This window comes from Capra hircus, chromosome 21 (assembly GCF_001704415.2).
Source record: "Capra hircus breed San Clemente chromosome 21, ASM170441v1, whole genome shotgun sequence".
Classification (NCBI taxonomy): Eukaryota; Metazoa; Chordata; class Mammalia; order Artiodactyla; family Bovidae; genus Capra; species Capra hircus.
This window is the reverse complement of record NC_030828.1, coordinates 63,761,115-63,777,693: the sequence shown is the minus strand read 5'-3', so window position 1 is coordinate 63,777,693 and position 16,579 is coordinate 63,761,115. Positions and strand designations below refer to the sequence as shown.

Below are 16,579 nucleotides of genomic sequence, written 5' to 3'. Positions count from 1 at the left end.
TGGAAATTTTAAAATATTTTTATCTGCAAATATAATTTACCCATCAAGTGAAGTTGCTCAGACATGTCCGACTCTTCGGGACCCCATGGACTGCAGCCTTCCAGGCTCCTCTGTCCATGGGATTTTCCAGGCAAGAGTACTGGAGTGGGTTGCCATTTCCTTCTCCAGGGAATCTTCCCGAATCAGGGATTGAACCTGGGTCTCCCGCATTGCAGGCAGACCCTTTACCCTCTAAGCCACCAGGAAATTTACATGATGTTTATTCTCAAAGTAAATTTCTAACAAAATAGTAATATAATTTTTTTTAATTACGAAGGAATTGAGACTTCTTTTTTCTAAGTCACTTAATAGTCTTATGGGGAAAAAGTCAGTTAACAGAATTGGCAAGATTAGCAATCCTTTCTGTTGTTAAATTCCTTCAGTAACTCAGGCCAGAGATTAGCTCTGTAGACTCCTTTTCCTTTTGGGAGTTTCTTCTAGGTTTAAAGTAAACAGATTGTAAAACCAGAAGTACAAACACAGCTATTGACAATTTTCAGCTGAAATAAATTTGAATGGAAGAAAAAAAAAATGATTCCAAATGATTATAAAATTCAAATTCCATAGTTGAGGCTTTGAAAATTTTTTTTCTTATTCAAGTCCTTTCCAAGTATTATTAGAAGTTAATTAAATAATCAAGATAAGCCAAAACACTCTTGGCTTGCAATGGAAGACGAAATCTAATTCTGAAGTTAAGATTTTGAGAGGTAAAGTGGTACTGATTACCAAGCTAGAGTAAAATTTTAGCCTCTCACATGTTAATGCTATTGGGCATTGGTGAAGTTGGACATCAAGCTGTGCTGATGAGGCTCTGCTACCAGCTGTCTATCACATTGCATAAATTGATTAACCTCGCTAAACTTGACTAAATTGCATAAATTGATTAACCTCGCTAAACTTTCTCATCTGTAAAGTGGGCATAGTATCTTCCTTTATCTACTGTGTAAAATGTTTACCTCAGTTCCTGATACAGAGAATGCCTGAATGGTGCAGTTAGGACGAAGTTGGTCATGTGGGAACCTGCCCCAGGGCGCACAGGCTTTCAACAGCCTGGAAAGAAACAAAATGACAGTTAGCCTGGAAACAAACAAAATGACAGTTAGCATGAATAATTGCATTTGGAATAAAACTGCATTTGGATTTATTGTTTAATAAAGCACACGGATCTAGCTGAAGGTCAGTTTATGTAACCAAGGGTTTAGTTGGTTATCACCTTATCCTAAAGGCTGTTTTAACTTATCTTTCCTTTGCAGATTACTCAAGAAATATGCTCTGAATCCAAGTGTGAATTCACTTGTTCACTTGGCTGGTGGAAAAGTAAGGCTGTTTTGGCTATACTGATCTTCCTCAACTTATGATGAGGTTATATCCTGATAGCATTTGAAAATATCATTGTTGAAAATGCAGTTAGTGCACCTAACATACCAAACTCCTTAGCCAGGCCGACCTTAAACATGCTCAGAACACTGACATTAGCCTACAGTTGGGCAAAGTCGTCTAACACAAGCCTGTTTCATAATAATGTGCTGACTGCTGCTGCTGCTGCTGCTGCTGCTGCTGCTAAGTCGCTTCAGTCGTGTCCGATTCTGTGTGACCCCATAGACGGCAGCCTACCAGGCTCTGCCGTCCCTGGGATTCTCCAGGAAAGAGCACTGGAGTGGGTTGCCATTTCCTTCTCCAATGTTGTGTCCGACTCCTAGCGACCCCATGGACTGCGGCCTACCAGGCTCCTCCGTCAAGAACACTGGAGTGGGTTGCCATTGCCTTCTCCAGTGTGCTGACTGTCTCCTCTTATTTGTTGACTGCTATCCTGAAAGTGAAAAGCCAAACGGTGGTCTAGGTTCAGAATGGTGGCCAGTGTGCTGGTTGCTTGCCCTCGCGCTCTGTTGGCTGGCTGGCGGCTGAGACTCGCTGCTCAGCACCCCAGTGGGCATTGCACTGCATATCACTAACCTGGGATAGGTCGGAATGCAGGGATTCCCCTGGATGCCTATGGCTTTTGCACCATCTGTATTAAAGTCAAAATAGTCTAAGCTGAACCATCTTAAGTTGGGGACCATCAGTGTTAGTAAAATATCCTTGAATTGAATTTGGCTCTGGTTCACAAAGCACTTTGACAGCCATACCTGCTACCTAACGTTAGATGTCATTGTTTTAAAGATGTTCGTGCTGAGAACACAGATAATAAACCCAGAAGTCTCTTCCAAACCTGACATTCCACAGTTTGAGAATCTAGTATCCTTATGGGAGGAGTGTGAGTGGTTTGTAAGTAACTTCTTGACAGATTACAGCTAGCTGTTTCTTCACCCGTTAGCATTTTTCTTTAAGAAAGATATAATAGGAAATGATTATTTATGATACTGAGTGATTCTTTGCTTTATAAAGAGGGTTTTTTTTGGGGAGCAACTTTCTTTAAATAGAAGCCTCATTTTAATTTAATGGTGTTTATAACTTAATTCAACAGCAGTTTAAAAGTACACCTATTATGTATTGAAAAGTCAATCAAAGATAGTTTAAGCATCTCTAAAATTATTATGTATATTAGTGGAAATATGGTAAAAACATTGTAGAAAGCAAGAAATATCTGTATCTTTTTAAAAAAGATCTCAAGTTTGTGTGTTTGTGTATCTATCTGACAGCCCAACATGTTCTGTATAAAAATTGAAGTTTTACTTACTTACAGCTTATAGGTCTAGCTTCATCTTGCTATGTGTGTAGCTACTGAGTTGAAATTAATTCCACTGTCTTGCCTGTCTGCCTGCCTTGACTTTTTGGTGGCTGTGAGTTGTGACACACACGCCTCCTTTGATAGAAGTTGGAATGGTGGGTGCTCCTTAGCCTCTTGAAGTGGGATAAGTTAGTATGACTTGACCATATTACTAGATCCTGCCACCGTGCAAAGAGGGATGTTCCTGACATTTCAGTTAACATGGTGCCAATGCAAGGACTATGTACACCTAATCAGTTTTTGTAGCAGAGAGAACTTAAATACTTTTCAATTTGGGAGCGCTTTTATTTGCGTAGTAGGCCGCCATCCTTTAATTTGTGTATTTAATTCAGAATGTCATCCTCTGATCCTAATGGCCTACAAGGGATTTCAGTGAGGTTCTTTTCTTCCTCCAGAGATCAGGCAGGCTTTGCACTCCCTTCAAACGCCTTTACAGCTGGGAGCCCAAGGTAGGAGAAAGCCTGAGGGCCATTCTCTCCCTTAGTTGATCCAGCTGCAGAGTTGAGAGGAAGGATGCAGGATGTGTTGAAAAGCAGATGCTGGGCTTGAACAGAAGTTTTCTGGGTGAATTACCAAGTAGTGTAATCAGAAATGTTTATTCTAGTTGTAATTAGTGGAAAACAATTCAAGAGTAATGCATATTTACAGTCTTTCCATGTAGAATATTTGGGGGACAGAAAAAAAGCCCATGCAGCTGAATTCAGTCTGTTCAGTAAGTGTGAACTAGGTTTTGTAAAAATGGGTTAAGTCTCCAGCACCCTCCCTTACCGCTCCCACCGTCCCCTCAGCCAAGCTCCCTGCACGCTCTGTGTTCATGTTTCTCCCCACCTGTGCGGTTGAGATGTAAAAGAATCACTTCGTTGATCAGAAGTGGTTGTTGATTACAGATGCCACTTGCATATTAGCAATTTAAATAATAATTGAATATGCCATCTATTTTACTGTTTTCTAAGTCTGTTCCATCTTTTAAGTGGAGAGGTTGTTGATAGACTTGCAAAATAGTTTATGGTGTTATAAAAAGCCAGATTTTGAAGATTCTGTAGCTTTTTAAAAATCTTGATGGTGGAGAAATATAGATATGTGTAAAACTCTCAGCTTGCTGTTTTTTTTTATTGATGGCCCTTCCTTTGAAGGACTGTCACTGTAGTAACTGTTTATTGTAGACTCCATTTGCTTGTCAGTTCAGTATTGCTTTTCTACATAGCATTTTCTTTTGTCTTTAAGTATTAAGTTCTTTTTTTTAAAACATATATTTGTTTCCACTAAGATAATTCAATAAGAACTCATAGTTTATACCAGATTTTGATCTAAACTTTAAGGAAACAGATCTTTTATTTAGTATTGTACCTTTTGACTGGAATTTGGAATTTAACTTTATATATGTATGCTGCTGCTGCTAAGTAGCTTCAGTCGTATCCGACTCTGTGCGACCCCAGAGATGGCAGCCCACCAGGCTCCCCCGTCCCTGGGATTCTCCAGGCAAGAACACTGGACTGGGTTGCCATTTGCTTCTCCAGTGCATGAAAGTGAAAAGTGAAAGTGAAGTCGCTCGGTTGTGCCTGACTCTTGTGACCCCATGGACTGCAGCCCACCAGGCTCCTCCGTCCATGGGATTTTCCAGGCAAGTGTACAAGAGTGGTTTGCCATTGCCTTTTCTGTTATGTATGTATACACAGATCTGATTTAGCACATATTTTTTCTAATAAGCATATTTGAAATAAATATTGAAGATAAATATTGGATCTTTGTAGGAAGTTGATGAGTTAAACTAAGCAGTAGTTTTTTTCCACTGAGAACATTAAGAATATTCAGGATACCTATTTGGCTCTTTCATTTGCTAAAACTTGGAATCCTGCCCCAAATTTAGCTGAACTCACAATGAAAATTATTCATGGTGTGTAACAAGTTTTTGAATCATAAATAAACAGGGTAGGTAGTTATTTTAAATCCTTGGTGTTGGGGACATCTTCGTTAGCTAAGAAAGGCAGAAGGGGGTTGAATTTAGGAGGCCACCCAGACTGGATTCTAACACTTTTCTTCAGCTGAATCTTAGCATCCAGTCGTTCTTCTTCAACTGCACTTTATTCCCTGCCCCTCTTTGTTTCGTAACTTTTCTCACACAGTCGAGGAGTTATCCAGGCTGTGTCCTGGGTGCCCACCTCCTCATCCTCGAGGCCGCAGGCCTGACTGTCCCTCACTTGTTCATCTTCTGCCGTGACCGGCGTGGTCCTGGCATGGGGATGCCGGCGAGCTTGTCTCATTGCACATGTGCTGGGCCTAACACAGGACTTCAGGTTGAAGCTGTGGGTCCATTGCTTGATGGCGATGGGCTCTTGGCCAAGTCATAGTCGTGTGTGAGTCCCCTGATGTGACAGTGGTCACTGCCGGCCGCAGCGGGCTGTGGCGGGGACTGTGTGCCCGGGACAGTGCTGTGCTGACGCTTACACCCCCGTACAAGTGTCCCCGGATCGCAAAGTCATGCGCGAGTTGCAGCTTTTCCATTTCTGTTGGAAATGAACTTCTTTCTGCTTGGTTGCTTTCTAGAAAGCAGAGAGATTCTTTCATGAAATTTAATTTCTTAAAACTTTGCTGACAAGAAACTGTGGATTCCCAAAAGAAGCCATCTTTTAAATATGAATTTTATATCTCTTTATGTGTATAAAGTTGTATTTTGATTGAAGAGTCACCCTAGTTCTTTAGAAGTAGTAGTTAAGTAAATGTCTCATTTTGGCTCCTGTCCTGTCAGTGGCGGGGGAATATATCAAAATCGTTCGTTGCTGTATAGTCTTACTATAGTGATGGGAAATAAATCACTCACAAGTAAGATTGTGCGTGCTCAGTTGCTTAGTTGTGTCCGACTCTTTGCGACCCTCATGTTCTGTCACACGCCAGGCACCTCTATCCATGGGATTTTCTAGGCAAGAATACTGGAGTGGTTTGCCGTCACCTCTTCCAGGGGATCTTCCCAACCCAGGGGTTGAACTCCTGCACTGGCAGAAAGATCTTTACGACTAACGCCACCTGGGAAGTATACAAGTAACACTGGTGCATTAAAATTAGATTTTCCTTCATTCAACAAATATTTGACCCTCAACTGTGTCTGTCACACCATCCTAGACCCTACACATCATTTCGAAATGGAAGGTTGGGGTTTTTTTGCTATAACATGGAAGCCTACTCCAGTGGATGAGAGCCCGTAAATGAAGTCGACCTCAGCAGGTGAGGCTGCAGAGGCTCAGGGCTGGGCTCTGGGTGCAGAGTGGGGAGGGAGCTGTTGGTAGGTGGGGTTGGAGCTGAGACTTCAGCATCTTCACCAAAGGCTCTAATAGATCAGGAGGTGGTGCCGGGCCAAAGGGGGTTATAGTGGCAGGAAGGCCTGGTACTTTCTAGGGTGAAAAGAAATGCGCATTTGCCTCTGAGGTGCTTCTAGTCAGGTGTCTGTACACAAATACTAGAAGAGTTGGTGCCGAACCACATCGAATCCAGAGGCAAATGAATCTTCCAGACATTGATGGCTGCAGAGTTCAGAAGAACTGCTGAACTGGGCCATAGGAGTTGGTACAGAGACCCACCACCCTCCTGAAGCGTGAGTTCTTCAGGTACCCTTAAGGCTTGAGAATGCCCCTGAGTCAGTGTGCAGGGGGGCTAAGTGGTGAGGGGCTCCTGACAGAGTAGGCCAGGTGACTGGAGGACTTTCCTGGACAAGGTCACTGACAACCTGGCTTCTGGGTAGCACAGGTTAAGAGCTGGTCTAGACCTAGGCTCCTGCACCTCAGGGACAAGGACAGGCACCTCCCTACACCCTCCTTAATGAAGAGTGAGTTGACAATGCCTACCTGGAAGATTCCTACTGTCTAACCCATCAGCAGAAAATTGGGTTAAAGATTTACTTAGCATCCTGCTCATCAGAGCAAGATCCAGTTTGCCCCATAGCCAGTACCTCTTATCAGGAAAAGCTTCCATAAGCCTCTTATCCTTATCCAGCAGAGACCAGACAGAATGAAAACCACAGTCACAGAAAACTAACCAAACATGGATCACACGGACCACAGCCTTGTCTAACTCAATGAAAGTATGAGCCATGCCGTGTAGGGCCACCTAAGACAGACAGGTCATGGCAGAGAGTTCTGACAAAATGTGGTCCACTGGAGAAGGGAATGGCAAACCATTTCAGCATTCTTGCCTTGAGAACCCCATGAACAGTATGAAAGGGCAAAAAGATATGACACTGAAAGATGAACTTCCCAGGTCAGTACGTGCCCAATATGCTAGTAGAGAAGAGCAAAAAAAAAATAGCCCCAGAAGGAATGAAGCGGCTGAGCCCAAGTGGAAACAATGGCCAGTTGTGGATATGTCTGGGGGGTGAAAGTTAAGGTCCGATGCTGAAAAGAACAGTATTGCGTAAGAAGTTGGATTGTTAGGTCCATGAATCAAGGTAAATTAGAAGTGGTCGAAGATGAGGTGGCAAGAGTGAACATTGACATTTTAGGAATCAGTGAACTAAAATGGACTGGAAGGGGTGAATTTAATTCAGATGACCATTATATATACTACTGTGGGCAAGAATCCCTTAGAAGAGATGGAGTAGTCCTCAAAATCAACAAGAGAGTCTGAAATGCAGTACTTGGGTGCCATCTCAAAAATGACAGAATGATCTCCATTCGTTTCCAAGGCAAACCATTCAGTATCACAGTAATCTAAATCTCTGCTCCAACCGCTAATGCCGAAGAAGCAGAAGTTGAATGGTTCTGTGAAGACCTACAAGACTTTCTAGAACTAACACCAAAAAAAGATGTCCTTTTCCTCATGGGGGACTGGATGCAGAAGTAGGAAGTCAAGAGATACCTGGAGTAACACAAGCTTGGCCTTGGGAGTACAAAATGTAGCAGGGCAGAGGCTAACAATTTTGCCGAGAAAACACACTGATCGTAGCAGACACCCTCTTCCACCAACACAAGAGACGACTCTCCACACGGACATCACCAGATTTTCAATACTGAAATCAGACTGTTTATATTCCTTGCTGCCAAAGATGGAGAAGCTCTATACAGTCAGCAGTAACAAGACTGGGAGCTGACTGTGGCACAGACCATGAACGCCTTATTGCCAAATTCAGACTTAAGTTAAAGAAAGTATGGAAAACTACCAGACCATTCTGGTATGACCTAAATCAAATACCATATGATTATACAGTGGAAGTAACAAATTAGTTTCAAGGAATTAGATCTGATAGTGCCTGAAGAACTATGGACGGAGGTTTGTAACATTGTACAGGAGACAGTCATCAAGACCATCCCCAAGAAAAAGAAATGCAAAAAGGCAAAATGGTTGTCTGAGAAAGCCTTACAAATAGCTGAGAAGAGAAGAGAAGAGAAGAGAATTGAAGGGGAAAGGAGAAAAAGAAAGATATACCCAACTGAATGCAGAGTTCCAAAGAAGAACAAGGAGAGATAAGAAAGCCTTCCTCAGCAATCAGTGCAAAGAAATAGAGGAAAACAATAGAATGGGAAAGACTAGAGATCGTTCCAAGAAAATTAGAGATACCAAGGTACATTTCACGCAAAGATGGACAGAATAAAGGACAGAAACAGTATGGACCTGACAGAAGCAGAAAGTAATTAAGAAGAGGTGGCAAGAATATACCGAAGAACTATGCAAAAGAGATCTTCATGACCCAGGTAACCATGATGGTGTGATCACTCACCTAGAGCCAGACATCCTGGAATGCAAAGTCAAGTGGGCCTTAGGAAGCATCACAATGAACAAAGCTAGTGGAGGTGATGGAATTCCAGCTGAGCTCTTTCAAATCCTAAAAGATGATGCTGTAAAAGTGCTGCATTCAGTATGCCAGCAAATTTGGAAAACTCAGCATTTTCCCAGGACTGGAAAAGGTCAGTTTTCACTCCAATCCCAAAGACAGGCAGTGCCGAAGAATGTTCACACTACCACACAATTGCACTCATCACACACCCTAGCAAAGTGATGTTCAAAATTCTCCAAGCTAGACTTCAACAGTACGTAAACCAAGAACTTCCAGATGTTCAAGCTGGATTTAGAAAAGACAGAGGAACCAGAGATCAAATTGCCAACATCTGTTGGATCATCAAAAAGCAAAAGAATTCCAGAAAAACATCTACTTCTGCTTCAGCCTTTGACTGTGTGATCACAACAAACTGTGGAAAAATCTTAAAGAGATGGAAATACCAGACTACCTTACCTGCCTTCTGAGAAATCTGTATGCAGGTCAAGAAGCAAGAGTTAGAACCTTACGTGGAACAATGGATTGGTTATAAATTGGGAAAGGAGTATGTCAAAGCTGTATATTGTCACCTGCTTATTTAACTTCTATGCAGAGTATATCATGCAAAATGCCGGGCTGGATGAAGCACAAGCCGGAATCAAGGTTGCTGAGAGAAATATCAATAACCTCAGTTATGCAGATGACACCACTGTTATGGCAGAAAGCAAAGAGGAACTGAAGAGCTTCTTGATGAAAGTGAAAGAGGAGAGTGAAAAAGCTGGCTTAAAACTCAGCATTCAAAAAACAAAGATCATGGCATCAGGTCCCATCACTTCATGGCTAATAGATGAAAAAACAATGGCAACAGTGAGAGACTTTATGTTCTTGGGCTGCAAAATCACTTCAGGTGGTGACTGCAGCCATGAAATTTTAAAAGACACTTGCTCCTTGGAAGAAAAGCTATGACCAACCTGGACAGCATATTAAAAAGCACAGGCATTACTTTGCCAACAAAGGTCCGTCTAGTCAAAGCTTGATTTTTCCAGGAGTCATGTATGGATGTGAGAGTTGGACCATAAAGAAAGCTGACTGCAAGCAGATCGAACCAGTGAATCCTAAAGGAAATCAATCCTGAATATTCATTGGAAGGACTGATGCTGAAGCTCCAATACTTTGGCCCCCTGATGTGAAGAGCTGACTCACTGGAAAAGACCCTGTTGTTGGAAAAGAATGAAGGCAGGAGGAGAAGGGGACGACAGAGGACGAGATGGTTGGATGGTATCACTGACTCAATAGACATGAGTTTGAGCAAGCTCCAGAAGATGGTGAAGGAGAGGGAAGCCTGGCATTCTGCAGTCTATGGGGTCACAAAGAGTCAGACATGACTTAGCAACTGAACAACAACCTGGGCAAGCTACTTTATGTCTTTTGGGCCTGTATCCCTGTGGGAGGGAAACAGTCCAAAGAGAATTCCGAAAGACTGATCTCAACGGTAGCTTCCCTGGGGGCTCAGTAGGAAAGAATCCACCTGCCCGTGTAGGAGTTGTGGGTTTGATCTGTGGGTCGGGAAGATCCCCTGGAGAAGAAGTGGCAACCCACTCCAGTATTCTTGCCTGGGAAATTGTGTGGACAGTGGAGCTTGGGGACTACAGTCTATGGGGTTGCAAAGAAGTCTGACATGACTGAGCAACTCAACAACAACAAATCTCAAGGTAAGCCTGCTGCTAAGTCGCTTCAGTCGTGTCCGACTCTGTGCAACCCCATAGACGGCAGCCCACCAGGCTCCTCTGTCCCTGGTTCTCCAGGCAAGAGCACTGGAGTGGGTTGCCATTTCCTTCTCCAATGCATGAACGTGAAAACTGAAAGTGAAGTCACCAAGTCTTGTCTGACTCTTAGCGACCCCATGGACTGCAGCCCATCAGGCTCCTCCGTCCATGGGATTTTTCAGGCAAGAATGCAACATTTAGCATTTGCTGATCACGTTGAACTTGACCCAGTCTTACTGATTTCGATGGGAGTGAAATCTGCATGGAGGACCCAGAATTTCCTCAAGGCCACTGGGGACATTTTGACCTGGGTATGTGAAAAATTGTCTGGAGGAGGCAGGGGTAGCCAAAGGTAGCTTTCTTCTGGAAAGGGGGGAGAACATGAGCAGATCCTGACGCTGTGCTATGTAATGGGTGATGGGAAGAAGAAAGCGGGGCAGGTAGAGTAGGGTGACGGGGTGAAGGGCCCTGAGGGCTGTGCCTGGGAGAGTGGGTGTCACCTTAGAGCTGTGGAAAGACCTTGCCTTGAGCAAAAGAAGCCTGTGTGTTGTGTAATCCTACTTGTATGAAGTTTAAGAACAGCTGCTCCCCAGGTGGTCATTTCCTGATGTGTTTTGAAGTTCCACCAGTGTTGCCTTTCTGCCCTCCTTACTCAGTGGGGCTGACTTAAGCGGTGGGGGTGGGGGTGTGCGGGGGTGTGCAGGGAGAACGCAGCACACTGTTGCGGTCTGAGCAGGAGGTGGATTCCAGAGGGGCAGGTCGCCTAAGGTTCTCAGGGGTGGCCCCTTGTCCAGGAGCTGTCGGGGTCAGGTCCGCCCTCCTGCTCCCTGCAGAACGCTGTGCTTTCCTCTGTGTTTCACTGAGGAGCCGCGGGGCGGTGGCCAAGCCCAGGCTTTAGAGTCCTCGCTGCACCTTTTTGAGGACTGCATCTTTTTGAGAATGGCGTCTAGAAGAGGAGGTTAATGTCTATTGATGAGAGTGTCTGGGAAGATCAAACACATCTTAGCTGTGTGTAGCAAAGGTTAAGGATTGCACACAGAGTCGCTGCTGTTGTTTTAATTAAGGAGCCTTTGGAGAAGGAAATGGCAATCCACTCCAGCACTCTTGCCTGGAAAATCCCATGGACGGAGGAGCCTGATAGGCTACAGTCCATGGGGTCGCAAAGAGTCGGACACGACTGAGCCACTTCACTTCACTTCACTTCATCTCAGGGCAGGTATCTAGTTGCTGGGGCGGGAGGGAAGACGTGCGGGGTGGGCACAAGGGCTGCAGGCAGAGTGGAGAAGCCTGTTTTGTAGCCCTTGAGTCCTTGCCCTGAAGCAGCCACCATGGGGGTGTGGGGTCTGGCTGGCTTGGCCTTACTGTGCCCCGGGCCTGCTAAGAATGGGGCAGGGTCTTTGAGCTCCTTTTGGAGTGATGTTTTCAAGTTGCTTGGCTTCTGACACACAGAAGAAGGTCATGACAGCAGGGCTGTAGGGAGAGGCCAGCAAGCCTGTCTCCAACTGCTCCCGCTACATTTGGAAGTGTGATAGAAGCCCTTCTTTGCAGACTTAGCGCCAGTCTTAGTTGTTTTCAGGCAAAGATGCCCTCTGTAGGTGTGGAGAGGGCCTGCTGCAGAGAAGAGTGGCAGGCACTCTGTCCAGGCTGAGAGCCAGTGAACACGGCAGCTTCCTTCTCTTTAGTCCTTGTGTTTAGGAAAAGGTGCTCAAACTGTTTCTCTGCCTGCCACCCTGCTCCATGCTTAATATTTTTTCCCCTGCTTTTGATCTCTAACTCAGTCTCTTTGCTGCACAAGTTTTAGGTTGTTACTTGTTTCCTTTGGTTCCAGGACTCCAGATACTGTGTGTTCTTCCCCCTGTGTTAGAAGGCTTATTTGATACATAAGTTACAAAGTTGCATCAGAGACAGAGAAGCTACATAGGCAGTCCTTTAAGGGAATGAGTTTCCTGTTGTTTTAGTAGAAGGGGAGGACAGAGGATGAGATGGCTGGATGGCATCACTGATGCCATGGACGTGAGTCTGAGTGAACTCCGGGAGTTGGTGACAGACAGGGAGGCCTGGCGTGCTGCGATTCATGGGGTCGTAAAGAGTCGGACACGACTGAGCGACTGAACTGATAGTGGAGTAAGTGAACAGCTAGACTGTGGGAGAGCATGCATTTTAACGCTTTGTCCCCTCACAGCTCTCCCCACTTCAGTACTTGTTGCTCTTTGTAAAAAACCAAGTAGGTCAGAGTTGGCTTTCTGGCTTGCCCTTGAGATGAAGGGAAACTTGCTGGCGAGGGTTCCGTGGAGCATCACCATGGCGGTCGCTGATTGGTAGTGTGCAGGGGGCTCCAGTCGCTGCTCACCTGCTACTCCCCATCTTCCTGAGTTGTTCTCAGGCACTTCTGACTTAGGAGGAACCCTTGGGTCAGAGTCCTCGGGCAGCAGTGGCACCCCTTCTGCAACTGGGGTCTTCTCTCCTCTCCAGGCAGGCATGCTCGCCCCACTGGGCCTCCAGGTGCCCCCCTCATTCTTGGCCAACTTTGAGTTGCCTACCCTTTCTTCACATGTCCCAGTCCCTTGCTTTCTTCAGGACACGCCTCCTGACTCACTGCCATCAACTGTTTTCTCACACATGTTACAGCATCTCTGCCTTGCCCTTGGCACCTGCCTGTCCCACCGCCTTGTCTGCTCGTGGCCATTTACCTGTTAGACCACTGAGGCCTGCAGGGTGGCTGCAGTGCCAGACGGGGAGGCATCACTGAGCCTCTTTTGAGGCTCGGGTCTGCCAGCCACTTCTGTGAAACCCTGGGCAAGGCACTGTGGATTTTCCTTGAAATGAGATTGAGGAATTGGATTAGCTCCCTGAAGTTTCCTTGATCTCCAAAGTGCCTTCACCGTTTGTCCAGAGAGTCTGATTGGTTGCTTATGAAATAGATACTCTTCATAGGAAATTATTCTTTTAAAGCAAAGTGAGGAGAGACTAGATTTTTGCGGCCATGTGAGTTTGTGATACATGAATATAGTGTCACAGAATAAACATAGTAGGATATACAGTAAAGTGTATGTAATTAAAAAAAATTCTAGAGTAAACCTTGCTTCCACTGTAGTTTTTATAGGTGAACAGGAGTGAACTTTTCTTCCAGAGACTACAAAGCAGCATTTTCCCCCCCATTTGAGTGCCTCCAAACACTAGTGTTTGTTACACGTTGCTTTTTCTGGAAGGAAACTTCAGGAATATGGCTCCTGTAAGGTAAGATCTTAATGTCTCCAGGCTGAGCCACTGCAGTGCCCTGTTTTGTTACTCGATTTTGTTCTTTGGAAATGTAGGGCTTTTCTCTTTGTCTTTTCTTTCTCTCTATAGTCAGAAAATGGGTAAGAAGAGCCGAGTGAAAACGCAGAAATCAGGCACTGGTGCTGCAGCAAGCGTGTCCCCGAAGGAAACCTTGAACCTGACCAGCGAGCTTTTGCAGAGTAAGTCCTGACTCGGCTGCCCAGCTGGTGGGGGCATGTGCATCCGTCCTTGTGGGGAGGGGTCCCTGGTCTGGGCAGCAGGAGGTGAACAGACTGTTTTCAGATCCCAGCTGGTTAGCCATGGGACCTGGCACATTACCCATATTCCCCAGCCCGCAGTCTCCCCACCTATGAAAGTGGAGAAATGGTACCAACAGGTAACCGCTACCTAACAGGTACGGTACTGGCTGTAACTGTCCCTCCCCGAGTGCGCCTATCCTCCCCTGTGGGTCCCCCCTGCAGATCAGCTTGGGCCCCCACAGACACATTCCCCCACCTGCTCCTTCCCACCCGTCTCCTCAGATAGACTGTGGATGGCCTAAGGACAGACTCCCGTATTCCAGGGCCTCAGTCAGTGCTGATGGAAGGGTGGAGTAAGACTGGCTAACCTGGCAGTTAGGCACCAACACGTAACCAGTTACTGTTCGTTGTTTACCACATCTAGTCTTCTCCTTGGGGAACAGGGGGCCTGGAGGTCTAGCAGGAACATGGGGCGGGGTCTCTCTATAAACGGATGCAGCTGTTTAAAGAGGGAAGGGCCCTGGCAGGCAGGGGGGTTGGTGTGTGGCCCTCCGCAGCGCCTGTTCTGGCCCAGGAATAGAATCCTTGCTGCTGTCTTAGCAGCCACTGTGCCGTCTCTTTTTGTAACTCCCCCAGAGCGCTTATTATAGAGCCTTACACTTGGATGTGAATCGTTTGTTGACTAATTGTCCCTATGTCCAATTTATCTGGTTCCCTCAGGGAGTCATTGTTGTGGGGTTTAACTCGAAATAAATGTTGACTTTTAATGTACCTTTTTCTTACCATCCACAAGAGTTTTCAGGAAAATATTTCGCATTTTAGCTTAGCTTTTAACATTTTCCTGTTTATGAGCGTATTCTGAGGAAGTTTGATCAGAGGAGCGAGAATGAGGTAGAGGCAGGTTAGGTGCTCACATTTGTGTCCTGTGGGCACCGTGTAACACTTGGTCTGAGTGGTTTCAGAGGTTCTGTGTGAGTATTCAGTCATGTGTGACTCTTTGCGACCCCATGGACTGTAACACAGCAGGCTCCTCTGTCCATGGGATCCTCCAGGCAAGCATACTGGAATGGGTTGCAGTTTCCTCCTCTAGGGGATCTTCCCGACCTAGGGATCAAACCCTCATCTCCTGCATTGGCAGGCAGATTCTTTATCACTGAGCCACCAGGGAAGCCGATTTCAGAGGATTTACGTGCTTTAAAGAAGCATACCTGGTTTGTACTTCTCACTTTGGTCATCACAGCTATAGGATCTTTGTCCTCTAAAAATAAACCAACAGTGATGACAAAACCCAGATCCTCTTTCTTCTGAAGACTAACAGGTTAAGGTGAAAGAAAACTGTTCGCATGCCATGGATTCTGTGTTACAGAATGCAGTAGCCCTGCCCCTGGTCCTGGAAAAGAATGGGAAGAGTATGTGCAGATCCGGTCTCTAGTTGAGAAAATACGAAAAAAGCAAAAAGGTAAATGTCTTCAAGTGATCTTATTCTAATAATATCCTGTGGAGACCTGGCCCAGGCAAGGCAGTGCGGTTTTGAGAAAGAAGGTCTCCGCATGAAACCTCAGGCCCCCATGCCTGTCTGGAGGGTGTCTGTGGAAGGGCTTCTAGGTTGGAGGGGATCTGCATCAGAAAACCGTCAGGGTTTTTCCCATTTCTGAGGTGCTATGACTGCTTTGGAAGGAATAAAAACGTCAAGCTTCAGCTGGGGGGACTGTGTCTGGGAACTAAAATGGTACAACTTTCACTGATCTTTATTTTATGAAATAGGTTTTTAAATCTGTTTTGGTATCCTGTGTTTCCTTCAGGGTTTCAGGTCAGTACATGATGTTGTATGGTCACCACACAAATATATCCAGATTGATTAGTGTCTTGTTAAATAAGATTTATGATGAACTCAAGTCTGTCTTGATTGAATGAGAGGGTTAGTTATATTTCTCAAGCTGTGTTTTTCCAGGGTGTATTCAGTAGGCATCTTAATGATTCTCAGCCAGGCTGGCAACAGGGTCAAGTGTCAATTTGGAAGAGCTTCTTCAATATACCTATTGTTTTTGTGCTGTAAAGCACAAAAAATAGATTTGTATGCAGGCCACAGGGAAAGTGGAAGGAGAAAACGCAGTAAGGAGCCTGCATTTAAAAGGATGAAAGAACTCGGCTCCCTTTTTATTTATTGCCATGGAAGTGGGAAGGAGGCTTGTTTTTCCCTTGCGCTGGTAGCTGCTGAGTGTTGGTGCTCTCCTGTAGTATCTGCACACATGCAGGCTTCAGGTGGGATGGTCTCAGACCCTCCGTGGGGACCGGCTCTTCTAGAATGTGTTTGTTTGCGCTAATTTGTGCACTGTGCTCATCCTGGCTCACCACATTGATTGCCAAAAAGTTCTTGTCTGTCCTGAGTTTCTGTTCTGAGTAGAGATCGTTTACTACCGCTGGCACTGAAGTTAGAGCACTCATTTGTTCTCAGTAAGGGAAGAGTACATTTTGTCTTAGAGTATCCCTCACAAACTCAGTTTTCTCCAGTTAGCAGATCTCACCTGGCACAGCCCTGGGATCCAGTTAACCGTGAATTGTGTCCTGTGGACATGGCCACAGGCCCTGGGCTGGGTGCTAAGCCCAGCATCTCATGTGGTTAAAGTTCCTGTTCTCTCCTTATTCCTCAAAAAAATGATGATTTTTCCTATGCATGGCTTTTCACCTTTTTTGATATTTCAAACGTGCTCCAAGGCCCAGGAGATCGCCCCTAAGCATCCACTGTGTCATCTGGACACGGGCCCGAGTCTTGTCGGGTCAGGCTCTT

General features: G+C 45.3%; 1 protein-coding gene across 7 annotated transcripts in view; it reads left to right on the top strand.

Annotated features, from left to right (window-relative positions):
* Window positions 1-16,579, top strand: part of SETD3 (SET domain containing 3) — a 77,794-nt gene that overhangs the window by 2,893 nt on the left and 58,322 nt on the right. For 3 of the 7 annotated variants that reach the window (XM_018066255.1, XM_018066259.1, XM_018066254.1), the window contains exons 2-5: window positions 1,293-1,356; window positions 13,404-13,510; window positions 13,622-13,731; window positions 15,158-15,250. In XM_018066255.1, the coding sequence (XP_017921744.1) occupies window positions 13,497-13,510; window positions 13,622-13,731; window positions 15,158-15,250 (217 nt within the window). In that variant the 5' untranslated portion in view covers window positions 1,293-1,356; window positions 13,404-13,496. Of the gene's footprint in view, window positions 1-1,292; window positions 1,357-12,946; window positions 13,511-13,621; window positions 13,732-15,157; window positions 15,251-16,579 lie in introns of those variants that run through there. The other 4 variants (XM_018066258.1, XM_018066257.1, XM_018066253.1 and 1 more) reach the window with 3 other exon arrangements.